Source organism: Equus caballus, chromosome 2, assembly GCF_041296265.1.
Source record: "Equus caballus isolate H_3958 breed thoroughbred chromosome 2, TB-T2T, whole genome shotgun sequence".
In the NCBI taxonomy this organism is placed as follows: Eukaryota; Metazoa; Chordata; class Mammalia; order Perissodactyla; family Equidae; genus Equus; species Equus caballus.
In genome coordinates this window covers 13,039,349-13,061,341 of record NC_091685.1, presented here as the reverse complement: position 1 = coordinate 13,061,341, position 21,993 = coordinate 13,039,349, and the positions used below count along the sequence as shown (strand labels likewise).

The 21,993-nt window shown below is 47.2% G+C and overlaps 3 protein-coding genes across 9 annotated transcripts in view; 1 reads left to right on the top strand and 2 right to left on the bottom strand.

Moving 5' to 3' along the window:
- Positions 1-229: 229 nt before the first annotated feature.
- MUTYH (mutY DNA glycosylase) lies at positions 230-16,716 on the bottom strand. 5 transcript variants are annotated; one of them, NM_001428242.1, is given in 16 exon segments: positions 230-416; positions 1,151-1,192; positions 1,387-1,539; positions 1,625-1,761; positions 1,866-2,057; positions 2,224-2,287; positions 2,368-2,512; positions 2,595-2,692; positions 2,778-2,891; positions 2,969-3,040; positions 3,123-3,164; positions 3,303-3,376; positions 3,499-3,538; positions 3,628-3,776; positions 4,335-4,455; positions 16,435-16,502. In NM_001428242.1, coding segments are annotated over 15 exon segments (1,560 nt in total). In that variant the 5' UTR covers positions 4,450-4,455; positions 16,435-16,502; the 3' UTR covers positions 230-293.
- On the top strand, positions 16,635-20,183 carry TOE1 (target of EGR1, exonuclease). Of its 2 annotated transcripts, none has more exons than XM_005607104.4 (8): positions 16,635-16,766; positions 17,526-17,668; positions 17,756-17,796; positions 17,990-18,044; positions 18,162-18,320; positions 18,587-18,846; positions 19,044-19,203; positions 19,275-20,183. In XM_005607104.4, the coding sequence occupies exons 1-8, from the start codon at positions 16,715-16,717 to the stop codon at positions 19,890-19,892; spliced, it is 1,488 nt and encodes a 495-aa protein (XP_005607161.1). In that variant the 5' UTR covers positions 16,635-16,714; the 3' UTR covers positions 19,893-20,183. The 2 variants fall into 2 exon arrangements, with proteins under 2 accessions (XP_005607161.1, XP_001496247.1); XM_001496197.5 differs by having other exon boundaries at positions 17,948-18,044.
- TESK2 (testis associated actin remodelling kinase 2) overlaps positions 20,093-21,993 on the bottom strand; it is a 138,699-nt gene continuing 136,798 nt past the window's right edge. For both annotated transcript variants that reach the window (XM_070245606.1, NM_001428243.1), the window contains one exon: positions 20,093-21,744. In XM_070245606.1, the coding sequence (XP_070101707.1) occupies positions 21,029-21,744 (716 nt within the window). In that variant the 3' untranslated portion in view covers positions 20,093-21,028. The remainder of the gene's footprint in view (positions 21,745-21,993) is intronic.

The window sequence follows — 21,993 nt, the reverse complement described above, 5'->3', positions numbered from 1 at the left end:
AGGGTGTTGGGTGTCAGCCACTGGCAGGGGCTCCCTGCAGCTGCCTTCTCCCTCTCCTGGGGGCTGGGAGAGGACAGAGAACTCTGGACAGAACATGCCTTTCCAGCTGCCCAGGGCTGGCTGGGAGCTCAGCCAGTGGAAATCAGAACTAAGTAGGACTTACCACTTTCTGGGTCCCTCAGAGGTGAGGAGTGAGAGGGCTAGGGAGAGGGTGGAAAGTCTCCAAAACAACTACAAAAGTAAGCACTTTATTAAAAAACAGGATTCTCAGGGGGCAGGGTCTTCCAGAGGCGTCACTGGGCTGCAATCTTGAGGCTGGGTGTATCAGTGCGGATGTGGGGCCGAAACAAACTATCCAGGACTTGCTGGCCTGGGCTGGGCTTTTTCCGGCTAGACGGGGTGGCTCTTCTGGAACCCTGTGCAGAAGCAGAAGGAAGCAGGCATTGAGGGGGCAGCAAGGAATCCCCTCCTTCCACCCTCCCCTCCCCACACTGATCTAGTTCACTTTCCAGCCTGAATGTTGTAAAGCTTCCAGCCTGTCTCCAGTAACTACCTCTGTGATCAGTTCCAAAAGGCAGCCCAAGATAATCTTCCTAAGATGCAAATCTGACTCCTCTCCACCTAAAATGCTTCAGCGGCCTGGTGTTCACGGCCCTGACTGGCCTGGGCAGGCCCTGCTGGCTGCTCCAGCCAAACCAAAGGTTCACGGCAACCTGAGCATCGTGCTTTGCAGACTGCATCGTGCCGACCTTTGCTCACACTACTTGGGGCTGAAAGAACGTCCTTCCTGCTGACTCCTCTCCCCAACCTGGACACAATGATTTGTTTCTAGGGCCCAGATTACCACCCACTCCCCAGCAGCCTTTTCTGATCCTTGCCTCCCAGAGAAAACGGACAGTTCTCTACGTCACCCACAAAACCTGGTACAAACATTTCACACACTTGGGACACAACTGTCTCTATCATTTGTTCTTGTCCCTTCTCCACGCTGGACCCCAGACTGTAAATTCTCCGGGTCAAGAACTATTCCTCTCCCCCTAGTGAGGCCTGGAGTGGATGGTGTTCACCCAAAAGTGTGTCATTTAACTCACTGAAAACCCATGGATCCGGGCCTGGGGAGAGATGGCAGGGTGAGGACCAAGAGACTCACCTTACAGGTCCCTGGCTGCTGGCCCTCGTATACGCGGAACACCTAGCCAAGGAATGAGGGGGAAGTTCAGGGCTGGGTCTTCCCCCAAAGAGCCAGACCCCTGTGTTCCGTCCTCAACTTCATGCCCCAGCACTTTTCTTTAGAATATGCCTTTTTTTTTCTGTTTACGTAGTAATAGGTTCACGTAAAACATGCAGGAAACAAGAAAAGTACAATGAAGACAACAAAGGTAGTGCCTTTTTCATGGCCGTGGAGACAGCTGCGGTGTGAAACTCCTCCCGGGTCAGCCAGCGAGCGCCAGGTGGTGTGTCGGTCACCGGGGTCTGTCCTTCCAGGGCCAGACCATATACTTGATATATCAGCTTGATGTGAGAGAAGATGTGGACCACCTGGGGGAAGGGCCAAGGGGCTGAAACAGGCCTGTGGATGTGGCCAAAAAAGCCATCATTCCTGGCCCCTCCACCACTCACTCACCTGCCCCAGGTGCTGGAGGCGGGTGGCTGGGAGTGGCCCAGCCCAATTCTGCAGTTCCTGCAGCAAGGCCTTGCGCTGACACTGCTCTGAGGGCTCCATGGTCACGGATGGGAACTCCCACAGTCCTGCCAGCAGACCTGAGAGGGAGGGCAGCCAGGCGTGGGTTAGGCCTTAGCTGCTGACTCCTCCATTTCTCCTTTCTTGCTTATGCCACTGCCCTCCACTCCTGGGATCCAGGTACCTGAGTTTGGCCTCTGTACCAGCAGAATTCGGGCACCCCCAAGGGCCCTGGGCTGCTCCAGAACACAGGTGGCAGAGCACTCCTCCCTGAGGGACTTGCGGCTGGCCTTTCTGGGAAAGTTGGCCACGCCCAGGCTCTGGTCCCAGGGCTCTGTGGGAGGCGTGCACAGCTGGCACTGTCCAGTGATGGGAGCTGGGAACAGAGATCCCCGAGCCCCACTCAGGCCAGGTGGCTTAGGTGCCCAGCACAGAGAGCAGGCCTTGGCCCAGCTGTGCAGAAACTTCCTCAGGTTGTAGAGGAACTGTTTCTACAGGGTCCTTGAGTGCAGGCAAGGGCTGGGGCTGGGGCTGGCACTCACCACACTCCTCCACATCAGCACTGCCTGGCAGGCTCTGTGAGGCTGACAGCTGCTCCCGCTCCACCTGAGAGGCATAGAGCAGGATGTCACGGGGCAGGGGTCACTCCCTAGGACCCCTGACCACCCCTTCCCCAGATGGCTCACTCTCTGGCGTGCCCGGCACAGGCTCTGCAGTGGGCACTGGCTGCAGAGTGGGCGCTGTGGGGTGCACACTGTGGCCCCCAGATCCATGGCTGCTTGGTTAAAGTCCCCTGGCCGGGTCGGGTCTACCAGCTGCTGGGCTAGGCTCCTACAAGAACGGGACACTGCTGTGAGCCAAAGACTCTTTGGAGACACCCTTCTCAATCTCCCTCATTACCCCAATATCCTACCAGAGCTGCTGGGAGACAAGGGTGCTGCTGGGATCAGCACCAATGGCTCGGACACGGCAGAGCACCCGTACTACATTTCCATCCACCACACCGGTTGCCTGGCACAGAGGAGTCCAGGAGTCAGCCTGGTCTGGAGAGAAGGGAGGCAGGTACGCACAAAGTGGGCGTGGGGTGTGGGCTTACCTGGCCAAAGGCAATGGAAGCAATGGCTCCGGCTGTGTACCGCCCCACACCAGGCAGGAGCTGCTGGAGGGTCTCTGCTGTACGTGGCATGTGGCCCCCTAGCTCCTCTACCACCTGATTGGGGTGGGAAGGTTTAAGGTTATGAGATACTGGAGGCCCTGGGGCCCCCACCCTCCCTGTCACCCCTTTACCTTCCGGGCTCCCTGCAGCAGCCGCCGGCCTCGAGAATAGTAGCCCAGGCCAGCCCAGAGCTGGTTCACCTCCTGTGGGTAGGGTCAGAGGTCAGAGAGATCAGTGGTCAGTCCTCAGTTGTCCCCATTCCCCCCATCCCAGGGTGACTCTCACCTCCAGTGAAGCACTGGCCAGGTCCTGCAGTGTTGGCCACTTCTACAGCCCAAAGGCAAGCAAAAAGAGATGAGGTCAAGGGTAAGGGAGGTGGAGGAAGGCTTCATTACCCCCACCCCAAAGGACAGGCTGTCATCTGGGAACTGGCCCATGACCCACCCCTTCCTTCCCTGAAGTCACCTGCATCCATCGGGTATAATAGTTGATCACCGTGGCAACCTGGGTCTGCTGCAGCATGACCTCTGAGACCCACACTAGGGGAGAGGGGTTGGCATGAGGGCACTGCTGACCCGCCCTTCTCCTAGCTCATAGCCTCTAGACCTCAAACCAGAGGGTGTCCAGGTAAAGGATCCCTGCTCTCAGGAGAAGCACTCACCAGCATATGCCCGCCTGTCCGGGTCCACTTCACCCTCTGCCTGCCAATGCAATCCCCGATGGGGAGTTAGTGCGGAGGGGGCTGGCTGCCAGCCTCCCACCCCAGAGGCCCTCTCCATCGTCTGCCTACCTGCCTTCTCCAGGGTAGGTCCCGCTTCTCTCGGTCGTACCAGCTCAGCAGACTCTCCCGGAAGACTGTGACCTCAGCTGTGTCTCTGAATAGATGGTACGGGGAGACGGAGGCCTGCAATTCCACCTCCTCCTGCCGCCTGGCCAGGCCTGCTGGGGCCTCAGGAAACTCAGGGATTGTCCCCACACAGGCTGTGCACCACGGGCCGGGGCACTGCAGCCTGGTTGCCGTCTGCTCTCACTTAGGGCTTCCTCCATCCCCATCCCCTTGCTTAAGCTTAGGAGTTGGAGTCAGACCAGAGTTCTCTAGCTGTGTCAAGCCAAGTTTCTGGCCTTAATTTTCCCAGGGAGGTACTATTGGCTCCTTGTGTCTTTGGGTGATAATGAAGCCAACAGTTTCAGCCAAGCATAATGTATACCTGTGCAGGGCTTTCCCATTTACAAGACACTTTCAGGCTGATAAAATCATTTGACTCCATGAAAGCCATGTGAAGGAGGAAATGCATAGACTACTGCTCCATTTCACTGGTAAGGAAGCAGCCATTCAGAGGAATTATCCCAAAGTCACATAGCAAAGTCAGAATTAGATCCTTAATTAGTCCCTTAATGCCTTGATACGTACCATGTTCCCTTCCCAGTCTGAATCTGTCCCCTTTCATGGCCAATAAAACCAGCCTCTGAGTCTTTGATTAAGACCAAGCTCCTCACCATTTGGGGCAGAAGGCTTGGCCTGGGTGCTGCTGCGGGCACATTTCTCCCTTCCCTCCTGGCTGGATGCCCGTTTCCTGCAACGGCTTCCCACAGCTGCTCGTGGTTTCTTCATGATGGCCTAGAAGAGAAAGGCCCAGTCAAAGCAGTCAGTCACAGTGAGGCTGAACCTTGGGGCCCTGCAGCGGGAATAGCCACCTCCCCACCTACACCATTCATATAGAGTGTCTAGCTTTCCTCAAGTACTCTCCAGATGCTCATGGGTTTGCTCTTGGCTGGCTGTGGCACTGAGGTGTGACCAGTGGGGCTGAGCCTCTGCAAGCAGCCTGAGAGGAACTAGCATCAGTGTAGTCCTGGAGACATACACAAAATAAGAGGCCAGGGCTGGCCTGGGTCAGGGACCAAAGCCTCCTGTTTGGGAGCACCTGGGTATCCGTGATGCTTATCGCGACTGTGTGTGTGGACGGGAGCGTGCGGGTGGGTAGGACGTTTATCTGCTTAGAGATGTAGCCCGTTTACACTGAAACGCTCTTTAGTAGTCATCCAGTTCAAACCCTCATCCTACAGAAAGGAGAAACCAAGGATTAGAGAGGGAAAAACATTTGCCTGAGAGCAGATGGCAAGTCAGGGGCGGAAGAGAGAGGAGCTATTTTTATTCCTAATCTTTTCCTGATCTAGTAAATCACAGCGGGCTGGCCATGAGTGATGCAGCTAGTGGATCTGCACTGCTCCCTTACTGTTCCTCTGGCTGCCTCTTCTCTAATAGCTAAAAGTAGCCAACAGTTAGTGAGTGCTCACTGTACACCAGACCCTATGCTAAGTGCTTTCCCAGATTCCCCACTCAATCTCCTGATGACTCTATGAGGCACATTCTCGTACAGTCATGCATCACCTAATGATGGGGATACATTCGAAGAAATGCATCATTAGCTGATTTCATTGTTGTGCGAACATCATAGAGTGTACTTACACAAACCGAGGTGGTATGTAGCCTACGACACACCGAGGCTGGGCTATATAGTACTAATCTTATGGGACCACCATTGTATATGAGGTCCGTCATTGACCGAAATAGCTTTACGTGGCACGTGACTTTATCACCTCCATTTTAGTGATGAGGAAACTGAGGCTTGTATAGATAAGCAACTTGCCCATTCACACCCACAGTGTCTGCCTCCAGAGCCTGCACTCTTAGGCTCTGCTATACCACAGTCCCTGCTGAGCCTCTGGATCAAACTGTCTTCTCAAACTTTTGACTTCACCTCATCTTCATCAAAAGTTTGCTTCCTCCTTCAGAGAAAAAAATGAATGTACAAACTCACCTCCATCTGCACTTTCCTTCTCCTTTCCCCTATTATATGAAGGAATGGTCCCTCCTCATAAATTGTCCGAGCTCAGGGTCCTACTCCTCCAAACCCTTCCACAAGATTCACTCTCTTCCTCTTGGCCAAACTTCCTTCACCGAACTCACTTCCATAATTCATTCTACATTTCGTTCTCCAAAGAGTAAGGCAATCTTTTAAGACATGATCGTGTCATTTTCTTACTTAAAACTTTCAATGACTTCTCACTAAATTGTTGAGCAAATATTTATAGAGTGCCTACTATGTGTCAAGCAGTTTTAGGTACTTGAAATACTTAAGTAAGTAAAACATTAAAGTTCCCTGCCTTCATGGGACTTTTATATTCTAATGGGGGCAGACAATAAATAATGCACACAATAAGTGAATTATATTGGATGTTAGGTGATAAATGCCAGCATTAAGAGGAAAAATAGAGTAGGTGAAGGGGTTAAGGAGTGTGGGTCGGGGGTGGATTGTTGCCATTTTAAAGAGCATGGTCAGGGTGGGCCTTATTAAAATATTTGACCAATGACTTAAAGCTGTTGAAGGAGTTAGCCATGTGGATACCTGTGGGAAAGGCATCCTAAGAAGGAGCTAGTGCAAAGGGCCTAAGGAGGGTGCCTGGTATGTCTGTAGAACAAGGAAGCCAGAATGGTTAGAAAGGAATGAGGAGGGTATGAATAGTAGGAGATGAGGCCAGATAGGTCAAGACGGTGGGGGACTATAGGATCACAAAGTACTTTGGAGGCCACTGGAGGACTTTGGCTATCACACCCATTGCTCTAGGATAGAAGCATCCTCCTATATAGCCTTGTAGCCTCCAAAGGCCCGCTTGCCTCATCCCCTTGTTCACTATGCTCCAGCCATGTGATGGGGTTCAGGGCAGGCCGACTCAAGATGCCCCACTTTGGCATGCGGATTATTTTGAGCTGAAGACAGTACAGGCTCAGAAGACTCAGGAAGAACATTTGACCTTCCCCTAAACTGCCCAAAAGAATTTAACATAGAAGGCCTGTTCCAGGAAGGAGCTAACACCATAAGATAGTTATAGTTCAACATAAAATAGGTGTGATAGACAGGCACCAACAAGCCCATTTTTGGCCCAGCAAAACTTGTTTAACAAACATTTGTATTTCCATCTCCATGTAAATTGTCTTCCTCCCCTCTGAAAGCCCAAACCACTGTCCCCAACATCCTCCTTTGCCTTTAGCTGAAGATAATATTTAAGCTGGCAGCTTGGCCATTTTGTGGAGTTACTCAGCTTTCCTGGGTCTCTCCTATGTACGCATGTCATAAAGCTTTGTTTGATTTTCTGCTGTTATTCTGTCTCATGTCAATTTAATTCATAGCCCAGCCAGAAGGACCTAGAGTGGGTAGAGGATTTGTCTTCCTCCCCAACGGTTTGGCGATGAAGATGGGAAAAAATTTCACTGGCTGGACACTGCTCACTCCTGGACTACTGCAGCTGAGAGATCCTGGACCCCTGACAAGAGCTGACAGGAGGTAAGAGTTCTTACCACGTCAGTCTCCCGGATCTCTGCCTGCAGGCTCCAATAGAAGTGAGAGTGGTGAGTTTTCTTTCCTTTTCTAAATTTAGATTAGCAGGAGAAAATACTAGTGAATCTAGCTTCTTGAACTCAGCAACTCTAGGAAATATGGTTGAGTACTCATTGGTTAATTGATCCCTTTCCTCCCAGAGATAGTCACTATTTTTCCTTGTCTCTGTCTTTTTTCATCGTTTCTCCTAAGACACAGGCATCTCTATGAGCCTGTTGTCTGGGAATATGTTCATGAGGTCAAAGCTCTTGCTAAAGGCATCTTGGAAGCCAAAAAGGCTGCAAATTAGGTGGGTGGGTGTTGAGCAATTAAGAGCCATTAGGGTGCTCGCCACCTCAAGAAGTCTCCCGTGAAAGGACAACTTGGTCATGCAACGGGGTAGATGACACAGGTCCCCTGCCAACTTCACGGAAATGTCCGTGCAATGACGAGGTACTCCATAAAGCATACACGATCCCCAACCCCACAGCACTCTCTCCTGGGTATTATTCTGGCTCCAAGAGACCCAAGGCTTAGCTAAAGGTGTTAATGTGCATATCAGATGAGGTTTTTCTTTTGTCTTGTTCTGTGTCTTGAAAGCCTGGCTTTGTGACCTTTCTGGTCTCTGCCATCCCGAGGATGCACGTACCAGCACATCTTGGCAGTCAGTTGAGTAGACTGGGGTTCTCGGATGCACTCTCTTTGTCCAGATGTGTCAGCTTTCAGGGGAGTTTGTCATACGGGGCCCCAATTGCTTTCATTAGGGGCCTTTGTCCTCTCAGTGTTTGTTGCTTGTTGGGCAACAATGGCCTTTGCTTTCTTAGACTATTTTTGGGAGTGAACTTTCTGGATCTCTTTTGAGGACGCTTCTTGCGTCCATGGTTAAGCTTACTGGTTCAAGTCACTGTTAAGGTCCTACTTGTCAATGTGGCCAGACGAGGGATCGTTTAAATTGGAAAAAAAAAATTTTTTTTTGAGAGCTCTCATCATAATTGTTTTATTGGTACCTATAAAAAAGCTAAATTAGGGGCTAGCCCAGTGGCACAGCAGTTAAGTGCACATGTTCCACTACTTAGCGGCCTGGGGTTCGCCAGTTTGGATCCCAGGTGCAGACATGGCACCGCTTGGCAAAAGCCATTCTGTGGTAGGCATCCCACGTATAAATAGAGGAAGATGGGCAGAGATGTTAGCCCAGAGCCAGTCTTCCTCAGCAAAAAGAGGGGGATTGGAGGCAGATGTTAGCTCTGGGCTAATCTTCCTCAAAAAAAAAAAAGCTAAATTAAAAAAGGAAATACAAAAAAATACTAACTAGCCTCAAGACTGACTAACGTTACAATTAAATTGAGGAAAAGGAAAAGGATAAATGCTGATAAGATTATAAAGGTTGGAAAATTTGAGCTAATTTTATATAAAGAGGTTACATCAACTTTGCCTGACTGTGTTTTAAAATGTCTGGCTGCGAATGCTTCCCCTATCCAAAATTATACGACCAAGACCTATTGATTAAGTCCAAATGAAAGCTATGATTAGAAGTATAAGAGTTGATGGAATTCAGACGAAAGCTCGTAGAATAATGGATATATTTACAGGCTTTATGTGAAGTGATTGTATCTTTCTGCCTGACTGTATTAGAGATTGTACTGTGGGGATAGACATGTGTCTCACTGGGGAAAGGGAACATTTCCCATGCCTGACTGTAAGATAGCACAGAAATCTGCCCTCCAGACACTGTTCACTAAACTTACAAAAGGGAAGTCAATAGGGTTGCCCCAGCCCACACAGTATGAGATGAAAGCTAGAGGCTAATATCAGGTGCTAATAAAAAAGATAATAAAAGCCTCCCCCTCAAAGGTAAATTGGTCTAGGGTTAAATTGTATATCTGGGAAAAAAGGGCCTGGGGCCAGCCAGTGGCATAGTGGTTAGTTCACATGCTCTGCTTCAGCAGCCTGGGGTTCACAGGTTCGGATGCCAGGTGTGGACCTACACACCACTTATGAAGCCATGCTGTGGCAGTGTCCCACAGACAAAATAGAGGAAAATTGGCATAGATGTTAGCTCAGCAACAACCTTATGCAAAAAGAGGAAGGTTGCCAATGGATGTTAGCTCAGGGTGAATCTTCCTCATCAAAAAGAAAAAAATTGAAGAAACAACCAAATTTAAAACAAAAAGAAAAAAAGGGCCTTTATTAAATGCTTTCTGCAGATTTTTAAAGGTGTGGTACATTGTCCTGAAGTTTTAGAACATAAAAATCTTCTGATTCACCTCTTAAGTTAATAATTTCCCTGATAAAGACATTAGAAACTGATAAGGCAAATATCCGGAAACTCCATCTTGAAGAAAACTCGACTGCTTTCTCTGTGGCTTTATGATGTAGATTTTCTGCTCCCATCTTCTCTAGAACCTGAGAGACATTCTTTGAAATACAAATGTTTCTTAGAAACTAGTGAGTTTTGTATTGCACCGATTCATAACAAAAATTTAACGTTTTTGTGTCTACCTGTGTGTTCATGTGTGTCTATGTGTGTGTTATATATGTGATATTTTACTTCCAGACGGTACGGCCAAAATTAAGAGCTCTGTTTAATTGGCTTAAAGTAAACACTTAATGTGAGTTATTTCTAAATATAATAGAAACTAACCCAAATGTCTTTCAAGTTAATGTAATATGAAATTATCTTTGGTAAATGAAAAACTTGTTTAAGTTTGTTGGTTTGATTAACATAAACAGTTCCTCAGAGTTATCAGCATCAGGTATGATGCAGACCTGCAGCCTGGGTTTGCTAGTCAAATAAGCTGATGTTGTCTCTATTACAAAACTGGTCAACAAAAATAACTTAAAATGATAGCTGATTTTGTTTGATGTCTCAAAGTCTTTATACGCAATCTAAATAATTATTGGAAACAGGTAAACTAAGTAGATGTGGAAAAGGTAAGAGTGTTGGGTGAGCTTTTTAACAATAATTATGTATTATGACGTGTATTTAAGATAACTTCGGAAAACTCTCTGATAACTTGAAACTTTGAAGTTTGCTAGGTTAATTTAAAGGATGAAAATTCATTGAGTATCTAGATCATTTCCAAATCAGATAAAATATTAGACACTAATTATTAAATATAGGTTTACCTACTTTTGGATTCTTATAAAAAGAAATTAAAAGGTGTTTGGGTCTATTGGTAAACATGTCTTGTGTTTTATTAAAAGAGTGTACTATATTGGTACGAAAACAGGCACACAGATCAATGGAACAGAACTGAAAGCCCAGAAATAAAACCACACATCTACGGACAGCTAATCATCAACAAAGAAGCCAAGAACATACAATGGAGAAAAGACAGTCTCTTCAATAAATGGTGTTGGGAAAACTGGACAGCCACATGCAAAAGAATGAATGTAGACCATTATCTCATGTCATACACAAAAATAAACTCAAAATGGATCAAAGACTGGAAGATAAGTCCTGAAACCATAAAACTCCTGGAAGATAATATAGGTAATATACTTTTTGACATGGAACTTAAAAGGATCTTTTCGAACACCATGTCTTCTCAGACAAGGGAAACAAAAGAAAAAATAAACAAGCGGGAGTTCATCAGACTAAAGAGCTTCTGTGAGGCAAAAGAAACTAGGATCAAAACAAAGAGACAACGCACCAAGTGGGAGAAAATATTTGCAAATCATATATCTGACAAGGAGTTAATCTCCATAACATATAAGGAACTCACACAACTGAACAATAAAAAAACAAACAACCTGATCAAAAAATGGGCAGAGGATATGAACAGACATCTTTCCAAAGAAGATATACAGATGGCCAATAAACATATGAAAAGATGTTCAACATCACTAATCATCAGGGAAATGCAAATTAAAACTACACTAAGATACCACCTTACGACTATTAAAATGGCTATAATCACTAAGACTAAAAATAACAAATGTTGGGGGCCAGCCCTGTGGCCAGGTGGTTGGGTTCGCGCACTCTGCTTTGGCAGCCCAGGGTTTTGCTGGTTTGGATCCTGGGTGCAGACATGGTGCCACTCATCGGGCCATGCTGGGGTGGCATCCCACATGCCACAGCTGGAAGGACTCATAACTAAAAATATATAACTCTGTACCGGGGGGCTTTGGGAAGAAAAAGGAAAAATAAAATCTTCAAAAAAAACCCCAACAAATGTTGGCGAGGGCGTGGAGAAAAGGGAACCCTTATATACTGCTGGTGGGAATGTAAACTGGTGCAGCCACTATGGAAAACAGTATAGAGGTTCCTCAAAAACCTAAAAATAGAACTACCATACGACCCAGCTATCCCACTACTGGGTATGTACCTAAACAACTTGAAATCAACAATCCAGGGGCCGGCCCAGTGGTGCAGTGGTTAAGTGCGCACGTTCTGCTTCAGCGGCCCAGGGTTTGCCAGTTCAAATCCCAAGTGCAGACATGGCACTGCTTGGCAAGCCATGCTGTGATAGGCATCCCACATATAAAGTAGAGGAAGATGGGCATGAATGTTAGCTCAGGGCTGGTCTTCCTTAGCATAAAGAGGAGGATTGCCAGCAGTTAGCTCAGGGCTAATCTTCCTCAAAAAAAAACAAAAAAAAGAAAGAAATCAACAATCCAAAGTAACATATGCACTCCTGTGTTCATTGCAGCACTATTCACAATAGCTAAGACATGGAAACAATCCAAGTGCCCATTGACTGATAATTGGATAAAGAAGATGTGGTATGTACACACAATGGAATACTACTCAGCCATAAAAAATGACAAAATCATCCCATTGCAACAACATGGAAGGACCTGGAGAGACTTATGCTAAGCAAAACAAGCCAGACTGAGAAAGACAAACACGAGTGATGATGATGAGTGATGATTTTACTCATATGTGGAATATGAACAAACACATGGACAAAGAAAACAGTTCAGTGGTTACCAGGGGAAGCAGGGTGGGGAGTGGGCACAGGGAGTGAAGGGGAGCACTTGTGGTGACAGACAAGAAATAATGTACAACTGAAATTTCATATTGATGTAAACAATTATGAACTTAATTTTAAAAAAAGATTGTATTGTAAAGTAATGTGTTTCTAAAAATTATGAAGTGTTTATAAATTTGTCAAGCCTCAGAAAGCTAACGCAAAAGAAAGTTTACAATTGCTTGCTTAGTTTTTTCTTAGAAATTAAGGTTGCTAAGAGTTAAAAATTCTAATATATGATTAAAGCTACTAAAAATTAAAAAATATATATATTTGTAGTCAAGGAAAGTAAGATGTAAAATGTATGTTTTCAGTAAAGAAAGCATAAAGAATGGAAACATTTTTGTTTGGTTAAGAAAGATAAATTTGTCCTAAAGTACTAGAAGGAAAAAAAAAGAAGGATTAGGACAAATTTTAAATGTAAAAAGAAAGTTATAGAAAGATTGTGGAGGAGGAACCCTGAGAAATGAGTTGTGCATGGTCAAGTTTGCCAAAATTAAAATGAAATTTTTTTAAGTAAATGAGTTTTAATATCAAAAGTAAGCTAGTGCAAAATTAAAATTTGCTTTTTTCCTTCTCTTAAAAGGATAATTTTCTTAAACTTTAGTCTACTCTTGATAAAGACATTATAAAAAAGTTTTTTCTTTGAGTAGTCTACCAGAAGAGTAGGAATTTTACGTTTTATCAAAATAAATTTCCTGTATTGTTTTTATCAAGTCTTTAATCACAGGTGCTAAGGTTTTTCTTACAGCTATTTAATTTTCTGCATTTGCCTGAAAATCTTTAATTGTCACTATGGTTAAGTGGATAACTAAGCATTGTTTCATAGGGACCTATGATAATTGTGTGGGTAAATGTGGGTAAAACTGATATGTTTTAAAAATTATATAACATTCCTAAAATTCTGATCTGTCCTGGTTATCGGCCATAATTCTAGCTATTATCTTGAAGAGTATGTCACAGAAATAGCCAAGTTTCTTTGTCAATTGCCATTTTGAAGTCTTTTGCCATTTACAACCAGTTATTGTTTTACTCTGATGCTTTTACAAATGTTTTCATCTTCACAAAGATTCATGGACAGAACTCTGACATTTGCTTTGGAATGCAGGTTTCTGATAAACTTTCAGATCATAAAATTGAACTGGGTAAGAAGTTACAGAACTGATGACTTCATGAAACTGCTAACAAAGATCAAGATCAAGGGTTGATTATATGGGACTGAATGAACTGATGAGGATGATTTTAATTTTTATGACTTCTCATTTAAAATATTGCTGATTTTTAAAAATGTTTTTTCAGATTTAAGAAAATCTTTTTCTCTTTTCTCTTAAGCTAACTATGACTTATAGCAATTTGGTAAATTATACTTTTGTAAGCAAAATTGAACATTTATCTTTTTCTCCCTACCTGACCTCTCCAGAATTTGGAAAATCTTAGTGAGTGAGTATTGTTATTTTCATGGCAATATAGTTATTTGCATAAGTTCAATAAGAATCTGTTCTCTTTATAACGGGGCACAATTGGAAACATTTGTTACATTTCCAAAGCTTTGACTGGAATGTCACATTTGAGAGAAACATGCATAGACTCAGCTATGACGAGACAGCTTATGAGAAACAAAGACTGGACTTTATGAAATAAAGCCACTTGGAAATATTGGCCTGGTACCTTTTTTACCAAGGTTCCCAGCAACCTTACTGGGTAAGTAAAGAATGTCAACTTATCTGGCAGGTGCAAGGAACCTCAATATTTTGGGGAACCTCAAAAGAAGAGAGGAATTCACCCAAATCTATAGGTATTGCAGGCAAGGTCTGATGACAAGGTCCTTGGCTTGACTTTCCTGGCCTTGAGAGGAATTTAAAGTTCAATCTGAGATTCTTTATAGAAAGTTCCAGTAAAGCAGTTTTAAAAGAGCCTACATGATCAATTGCTATTCTTGCTGTATTTATGTAAATAATTGGGCCAAATTTATGGAAACTAGACTTATTTTACAAACTAATTAGTCTTAATTTGGCTACCTTTGGTAAAAATGAGGGTAATTTTAGAAAATTATATTTCAGTAAAAACTATAGTACACATTTGTGGATATTAGATCTAGTTCTGTTAATTGTCTTTGAGGCTTTTGTTTTCTACCTGTAAACTGGACTGGATCCTGAATTCTTCTAGTCTTCTGAAATATCTGGCCACAAATCTCCAAACTAGCATTTTCAATTTTTTCATCACCTTTATTTGAAATCATTGAGAACTGAAACCACCCTTGGGCCTGAAGCCATGCAAACTGAAGCTGGATAACTTGATATAAACTTGGTAAAGATCACCATGATAGCAGGTGTGTTGCTAAATAAGCCACTCAAAAGGATACCTGAACACTCAACGACATCATCAGAAACATTTCAAGCTGCAAAAGATGCTTCAACCCTGACATCTAAAAGTCTTCTTGACTGGCTGTCCCTTGGGCTCAGAAACTGGTTTATAATTTGCTTTAACCATTAACTTTGTTTTTCTTTTTGTTTCCATAGAAATGCTTCTATATTAAATGCCTGATTGCTTGCTTCCACAATACAGGCCTAACTTTGAGTGCCCACCTGCATCACTGCCTTCTGAAATGAATTTAACTGAAGTGATCTATTATCAGGACTGAGAAATGTGTTCACTGAGATGGAACAATCTACCAGCTCAGCTTTTAAAATGTGAAACTTCCGGGGAAGTTTCAGAGGAGAGAACTGATGGGGTTCAGGGCAGGCCATCCTAAGATGCACCACTCTGGCATGTGGATTATTTTGAGCTGAAGACAATACAGGCTCAGAAGACTCAGGAAGAACATTTGACCCTCCCCTAAACTGCCCAAAAGAATTTAACATAGAAGGCCTGTTCCAGGAAGGAGCCAATACCATGAGATAGTTATAGTACAATGTAAAATAAGTGTGACAGAAAGGCACAAACAAGCCCATTTTTGGCCCAGCAAAACTTGTTTAACAAACATTTGCATTTCCATCTCCATGTAAATTGTCTTCCTCCCCTCTGAAAACCCAAGCCACTACCCCCAACATCCTCCTTTGCCTTTAGCTGAAGATAATATTTAAGCTGGCAGCTAGGCCATTTTGTTGAGTTACTCAGCTTTCCTGGGTCTCTCCTACATATACATGTTATAAAGCTTTGTTTGATTTTCCGCTGTTATTCTGTCTCATGTCAATTTAATTCATAGCCCAGCCAGAAGGACCTAGAGTGGGTGGAGGATTTGTCTTCCTCCCCTACAAGTTTGCCTGAAATAGCTGCTTCAATCCCCAAGTGTCTGTCCACCTTGAGGCCTCACCTAATCCATCTCCTCTGCTTGGACAGCTCTTCTCCTATGCCTTACCTAACATCTACTCATTCTTCAGGTCTTGACTTAAATGTCCAGATCAGGTCCCCCTAGTCTTACCCTCTTGTGTACTTCTCCATTGTTGCTCTTATACCAATAGTAATTTCACGTTTATTTGTGATTCTTTGATCACTGTCAGCCTCCCTCACTTGACCACAAAACTCCACAAGGGCAAGGGCTGGGTCTCTTTTGCTGACTGTTGTGTCCCCAGAGCTGAGCACAGTGCCAGGTAAATTATATACAATAAATACTTGTTAAATTAATTAATGGATTGAGGGATAGTAAAAGGAAGTTTTCCCTTTTTTAGAATGGGAGAAATCCAAACAATTCTGAATAATGATGAAAAAGACTCAGTAGACAGAGAAAGGTTGAAGATGAACTAGAAGCAGTGAATAGACAAGAAAGGGTTGAGAGCCCTTGGTGAGCCGAGAGGATAGGAACCGGAGCACTTGGAAAAGCAACGCTTTCTGGTAGGGACACCTCTCTGAATCACCCTCTAGGTCAACTATACCCCCTGATTGCTTCCAGTTTGTCCTTTCCTCGCCGTTCCTACTGCCGAGCCTTAATTCAAGTCCTTATATCACTTGCCTGGATTATTTCAAAAGCTTCCCTGCCAGTCGGTAGCTCTAACCCCTTTGCAGCCTCGTCTCGCGTCCCTTTCCCCCGCCTCTTTCGCTCTCCATTCCCCCGGGGAACTTGCCCAATCTCAGCATATCCTTCTTTCCCCCACACTGCCCCGTCTTTGCTTAACTCCTCTGCGTACTTTAAGCTTAGCTCAGGCAGCGCCACCCGCTCTGAGCACCCCTACCCTACGCCAGGGCTGTGCAGATGGAGACGGCGTAAAGCACGGACCCGGGTACCCGCCAGCACGCACGCGAAGACGTTACCTCCCGCGCGGTCTCCCGCACCCAGCTCCCGGACGCACTCCAGGGGGCGTGGCTCCGGCCAATCCAGGCGGTGATCCGAACCGCGCCAGCCAATAGGCTTCCAGCGCGCGCCGAACCGACTCCTCCGCGCCAGACCCGGGAGGTCTGAACGGAAGTCCGACCCGTCGGCGACTCCGAGGGCGACGGCCCGCCCCCATCCCCGACTGCGGGAGTCGCGCCAGCAGACGAAGCGGAAGTCCCGCGTACCCACAGGCTACTCAGGCGAGGGACGCGCGGTATCATGGCCGCCGACAGTGACGATGGCGCAGCTTCAGCTCCAGCGGTCTCTGACAGTGAGTGGCTTCCCAGGGGCCGCCTTAAAAGCCTGTGCGCTTCGGGGGAGGAGAAGGCCTCGGGCTCATACTTCTAGAAACCGACCTCAAGTTGCAGAGGACTAGCTCCTTCCTTTTGAACCAGCCATGAGGAGACTACAAGTCCCTGTGTGCACCGCGGCCCGGGCTGCAAAAGCCTGGAGTGTTGGGAGCATTGTCAGGGCACATCGGGAGATGTAGTCTGAAGCTCATGGCTTTGTTAAGTTGGGCAGGTTGGGAGTTGTAGTTCAAAGGAAGTGAGAAGCATTGGGAGCTCTGGTGTAGGGCATTATTTATCAGGCTCCAGGCCATACTGGCTACTGCCGCTTGTGGCTGCTGCGGCACCATGGGAACAGTAGTATGGAGTTGTGGGATATTAAACAAGCTGAACTCCTCTAGCCCTGCAAAATATTTCCTACAGGATGTAGGAAAGAGGAACCTCACAGGTCATCTAGTCCAACCTTTCTCTTCTACGGATTGTGATGCTGAGGGGGAAGTAACTTTCCCAAAGTCTCACATGAGCCATTGGAAGACCCAGGCTTCCTGTCCCCAAATTCAGGGCACTGTTCCAAGACCTGTGTGTAGAGCATGTGTCATACAAAGGCCTGAGGGGAAAGCAGCCATTTCTTGCCTTAATGGACACTGACCCCCCCCACCCTGCCCCAGCCATGGCCTAGCTTGGTATCTCTTCCCCTTGCCCCTTGCCTGAGCATTAACGTCCATCACCCTCCTTACCCCCAGGTGGTGTCAGCAAAAGCACAAAATCTGGGGAGGAGCTAGTAGTCCAGGTTCCTGTCGTGGATGTGCAAAGTGACAACTTCAAGGAGATGTGGCCATCCCTTCTGCTGGCCATAAAAACAGCTAGCTTCGTGGCTGTGGACACGGTGAGGATTGGGCAACGGGGAGGGTAGGCGATTGTGAAAAGGCTGGTGTTGGGGACCTCATACAACTCTCCCTTTATCCACCCATAGGAACTGAGTGGGCTTGGGGACAGGAAGAGTTTACTGAATCAGTAAGTATAAGCCCTGATCTCTTTAGTCCCAGCCTTGGCCTTGGCAGGAGGGGCAGACCTCAACCCTGGAGTGGAGGTCACAGGCCTGGGTGGTTTGGGTGCTTCCTGAGGCTAACTCCCAGCCACAGCCACCCCCAAACCCAACCCCAAGGTGCATCGAGGAACGTTACAAGGCCGTGTGTCATGCTGCCAGGACCCGTTCTATCCTCTCCCTGGGCCTCGCCTGCTTTAAGCAGCAGCCAGACAAGGTATGAGCTGATCTCACCCCCATCCCAGGTCTGTGGCTGGGGAGAGGAGGGTTGAGATCCTGGGGAACATCAGGTGTGAGGTTTTCTCCTTCCAAGTCTTGATGTGTTCTCCCCCAGAGTGGACACTCCTACCTGGCCCAGGTGTTCAATCTGACCCTGTTGTGCATGGAGGAGTACGTCATAGAACCAAAATCTGTGCAGTTCCTGGTGCAGCATGGCTTCAACTTCAACCGGCAGTACGCCCAGGGTATCCCCTACCACAAGGGCAACGACAAGGTGGGCCTCCAGCCTTGACACTGCCCCTTCTGGGACTTCATTTGTTCCTACCCTAGGCTGGGTGCACGGGGAGGATCTGCTTCTTAGGGAATATGGGGAAGCCATAGTGACAGGGCTGGGAAAACAAGACTGATACATGGGTGAGTAGCATTTGGTTAGGCAGGGAGGGGGAGCTTTCCAGGTAGGGGAGCCTGAGATACGTGTCCTGTAAAAGAGGCTCCCTAGGGGACTCTGTCCTTCCCGATGACCCCTTTCTTTCTACCCAGGGTGATGAGAGCCAGAGCCAGTCAGTGAGGACACTGTTCCTGGAGCTAATCCGGGCCCGCCGGCCCCTGGTACTACACAATGGTCTTATAGACTTGGTGTTCCTATACCAGAACTTCTATGCACACCTGCCCGAGAGCTTGGGAACCTTCACTGCTGACCTATGTGAAATGTTCCCAGCCGGCATTTATGACACCAAATATGCTGCTGAATTTCATGTCCGCTTCGTGGCCTCCTACCTAGAATATGTCTTCCGGAAATGGTGAGGGACTAGTTGAGGGAAAGGGGTGGGGCGTGGTATAAGCCTGACTATTTCATTCACTTAAGATTATTTATTGAGTGCCTACCATGTGCTGGGCACATGGTGCTGAGGATTCAGCAGTGAACAAAACAGACAAAAAACCCTGCTCTCATGGAGCTTATATGCTAGTGGACCAATACCCTCTTGTGCCTTTGCAGTGAGCGGGAAAATGGGAAGCGGCGGGCAGCTGGCAGTCCACATCTTACCCTGGAGTTCTGCAGCTATCCTTCTAGCATGAGGGCCCATATTGACTACCGCTGCTGCATGCCCCCTGCAACCCACCGCCCTCATTCCACCAGCGTCTGTGACAGCTTCGCGGTGAGAACACCCACCTGGGGGAGGGGAGTTCTGATACCTGGAACTCCTCTAAGCCTCTTTCCTATCTCTAGGCCTATGGCTGGTGCCCTCTGGGATCACAGTGTCCTCGGTCCCATGATATTGACCTTATCATTGACACTGATGAGGCTGTGGTGGAAGACAAGCGGCGACGGCGACGACGTAGGGAAAAACGACGGAGGACTTTGTTGGGCCTGCCTAGGAAACAAATCTCTGGGGAAGCTGAGGATGGTCCTCCCATGAAGCAGGTCTGTGAAGATGGCCTCAAGGCTGAGGAAATTGAGCAGGAGATGACTGAGGATGAGACTAGGAACCAGCCTGGCTCTGAGCAAAGTCACAAAAATGACTTAGAGGTGGGGCTTAAAACAAGGCCTGAAACAGCTGACATGGCTACTTTAGAAGCGCCAGGGAGTCAAGTCAGTCCTAACCCAGTGCCTGGGGATGGACTGCATCGGGCTGGTTTCGATGCCTTTATGACAGGTTATGTGATGGCCTATGTGGGAGTGAGCCAAGGACCCCAGCCCTGTAGTTCTGGATCCTGGCTACCTGAATGCCACAACAAGGTATACCTGAGTGGCAAAGCTGTACCCCTCACTGTGGCCAAGAGCCAGTTCTCCCGTTCCTCCAAAGCCCACAACCAGAAGATGAAACTGGCTTGGGGCAGCAGCTGACCCAACTTCTACCTAGCACTCAGGGCCCAGAAAGAGAAGCTGAGGGTGGGACAGGGGAGTCGGGGGTCCCTCTAGCCTCTGAAGGTCCTACCCAGAGTTGGGGGTGGTCCTGGCAGAGATAGATACTGCTGCATCACTCCTGGACCTTCTCCTTTACCCCAGGGGCGAAGGAACAAGGTACAAGTAAGAAGGCAGACCAGCACCTGTAACACCAACTTTATTTTTTAAATCTGAAAGTGTCTTGGGAAAGTTTTACAAAAAAAGTCAACAGAAACAAGTTATGAAAATATTTGACTAGCTTCATCTTTGGTTATTTCTTATTGCGGCTCTGTAAGGACAGACTGTTCCCATAGCTCCAGCAGGAAGGGAAGAAAATCAGTCCATGTACAAACCATTTAACCAACTGGGTGTATCACATGTTGACAAATACAGAGAGCAGGCCCTAGGCCTACAAAACCAGCCCCACTCCCAACCAGAAGGTTGAAAGTCTTTTAGGGCAGAACATTAAGACTCCTTCATAAATATGAAAATAGATTAATCAACTGGAAAAGATCTTTGAATAGGTTAGCTAAGAGCCATGACCACCATGCTGCCTTGCCCTCCCCTTGCATAGAAATGTAGTGACGTGGTCTGACCGTGGAGTAAGTGCAAACAGCAATTATTCAAGTGTCTTAGACATACTGGCAAGAAGCACCCCAGTCTTCAGGTCTGAGAAATAGCCATGCCCAATGGCTTCCTGGCCAGCTCCAGGTTCCATCCAGTAGCTTATGTGCCCCAGGGAAAGGGCAAGGGACAGACCGGGGGTGAGAGAAGAACCTGGGGTAACAGCTGCCTGCCCACTCAAAGTAGAACTAGGAGTCCTCTGGTCTTGTCTGGGGAAGTACACTCGGGGGTCAGGTGGGAGCCAGAGCTTCTTGCTGGGTTTCAGAGGCTTGGTATCAGCTGTTGACCCTAACTAGGAAAGCCTGTCACTGCTGCCTCCCCTCATCCACAGCCATTGGGCACTGGGAGCCCCAAAGTTGAGCCTGGCTTGGCCTAACCTGCCTGCTCTGGGAAGAGTCAAGGCTGTGCACCAAGGGGGCCCTATGGCTTCAGCTGAAGGTCCATCCCAAAGGTGAGGCAGGAGTTAACCCCCCTCACCCATCCTGCTCTCCCTGGGTTTTCAGGCCTATGCCTGAGACAGAGAAGGGAACTGGAGCCAAGCTTCTTGGTCTTTCTTCTTCTACCTCCATTTCCTCAGAGGTACCTGCGAGGCATGGACTGGCCCCCTGGGGCCTGGGCCCAAAACCATTTTCTTCCTGGAGACTGGAGCAGTCCATGGCCTCATGGGCTGGAGCAGCTGGTAGGGCAGATGCTCGGAATGGCGGGATCTCTCTTACTCTGTACTTGAGACTACTGAGGCGTGGTGGGGGCCCATCAGATAGTGATTCTTCTCGGCCCACAAATGGACAGGCTTCTTGATGCAAGAATTCTGGTGAACCAGGCAAAGAACGCCACCGGCGAGCAGGTGGGGCCAGGGGCTCCTGCCAGTCAGCCACAGGCATAGTTCCAGGCCCTGGTGCATCCAGGTCAAATACCAGGGAGATGACAGACTTGCTGGGAAGGTCAAAGAACTTGATCTTGCCACCCTTGAGGTCCTGGCGAGCACTGAAAGGGTTGATTTTGGGGGTGCGGGCAGCATCACCTTGTTGTGGCCGGTAGTAGGGGTCCAAGACATTCACTGGCTTACGGGAGAAGATGTCTGACTGGCTCCGAGACAGCCAGATATTACGTCTTGGGCGTGGGGACTTAGGAGGGATCTTGTCATCCAGTGAACTCAGTCGCTTCACCCCAGGCCCTTTCTCCAAGAGTCCTGAAGAAGAGTGAGTCAAGTCAGGGTTACTCTCACTTGTCATACAAATAGAAGTAACACTTTGTACCACAAAGTGTTTTCCTTCAGGAAAGCAAAGTAGGTACTGTTGTCCACATTTCACCAATGAGACTCAAAGGGGGGCAATATGCCAAGTCACAACTCTGAGTTTAGCACTTTTTCCATTATCCCCTGCCCCTCCCCCTTTCTTCTGGACATGGGATCCTACAATCAGAGCCCTAGAAGGGAAGG

What these genes read in the sequence shown, in the direction of transcription:
- MUTYH (XM_070245614.1), bottom strand. Translation starts at nt 16,716, where the DNA reads ATGATACCGCGCGTCCCTCGCCTGAGTAGCCTGTGGGTACGCGGGACT. An exon ending in CAAGCCTTCTGCCCCAAATG is followed by an intron (nt 3,777 to 4,334) that starts GTGAGGAGCTTG and finishes AGGCCCCAGCAG; the next exon opens with GCCTGGCCAGGCGGCAGGAG. An exon ending in ACCTACCCTGGAGAAGGCAG is followed by an intron (nt 3,539 to 3,627) that starts GTAGGCAGACGA and finishes TTGCATTGGCAG; the next exon opens with GCAGAGGGTGAAGTGGACCC.
- TOE1 (XM_001496197.5), top strand. Translation starts at nt 16,715, where the DNA reads ATGGCCGCCGACAGTGACGATGGCGCAGCTTCAGCTCCAGCGGTCTCT. An exon ending in GCTTCGTGGCTGTGGACACG is followed by an intron (nt 17,669 to 17,755) that starts GTGAGGATTGGG and finishes ATCCACCCATAG; the next exon opens with GAACTGAGTGGGCTTGGGGA. An exon ending in GAATATGTCTTCCGGAAATG is followed by an intron (nt 18,847 to 19,043) that starts GTGAGGGACTAG and finishes GTGCCTTTGCAG; the next exon opens with TGAGCGGGAAAATGGGAAGC.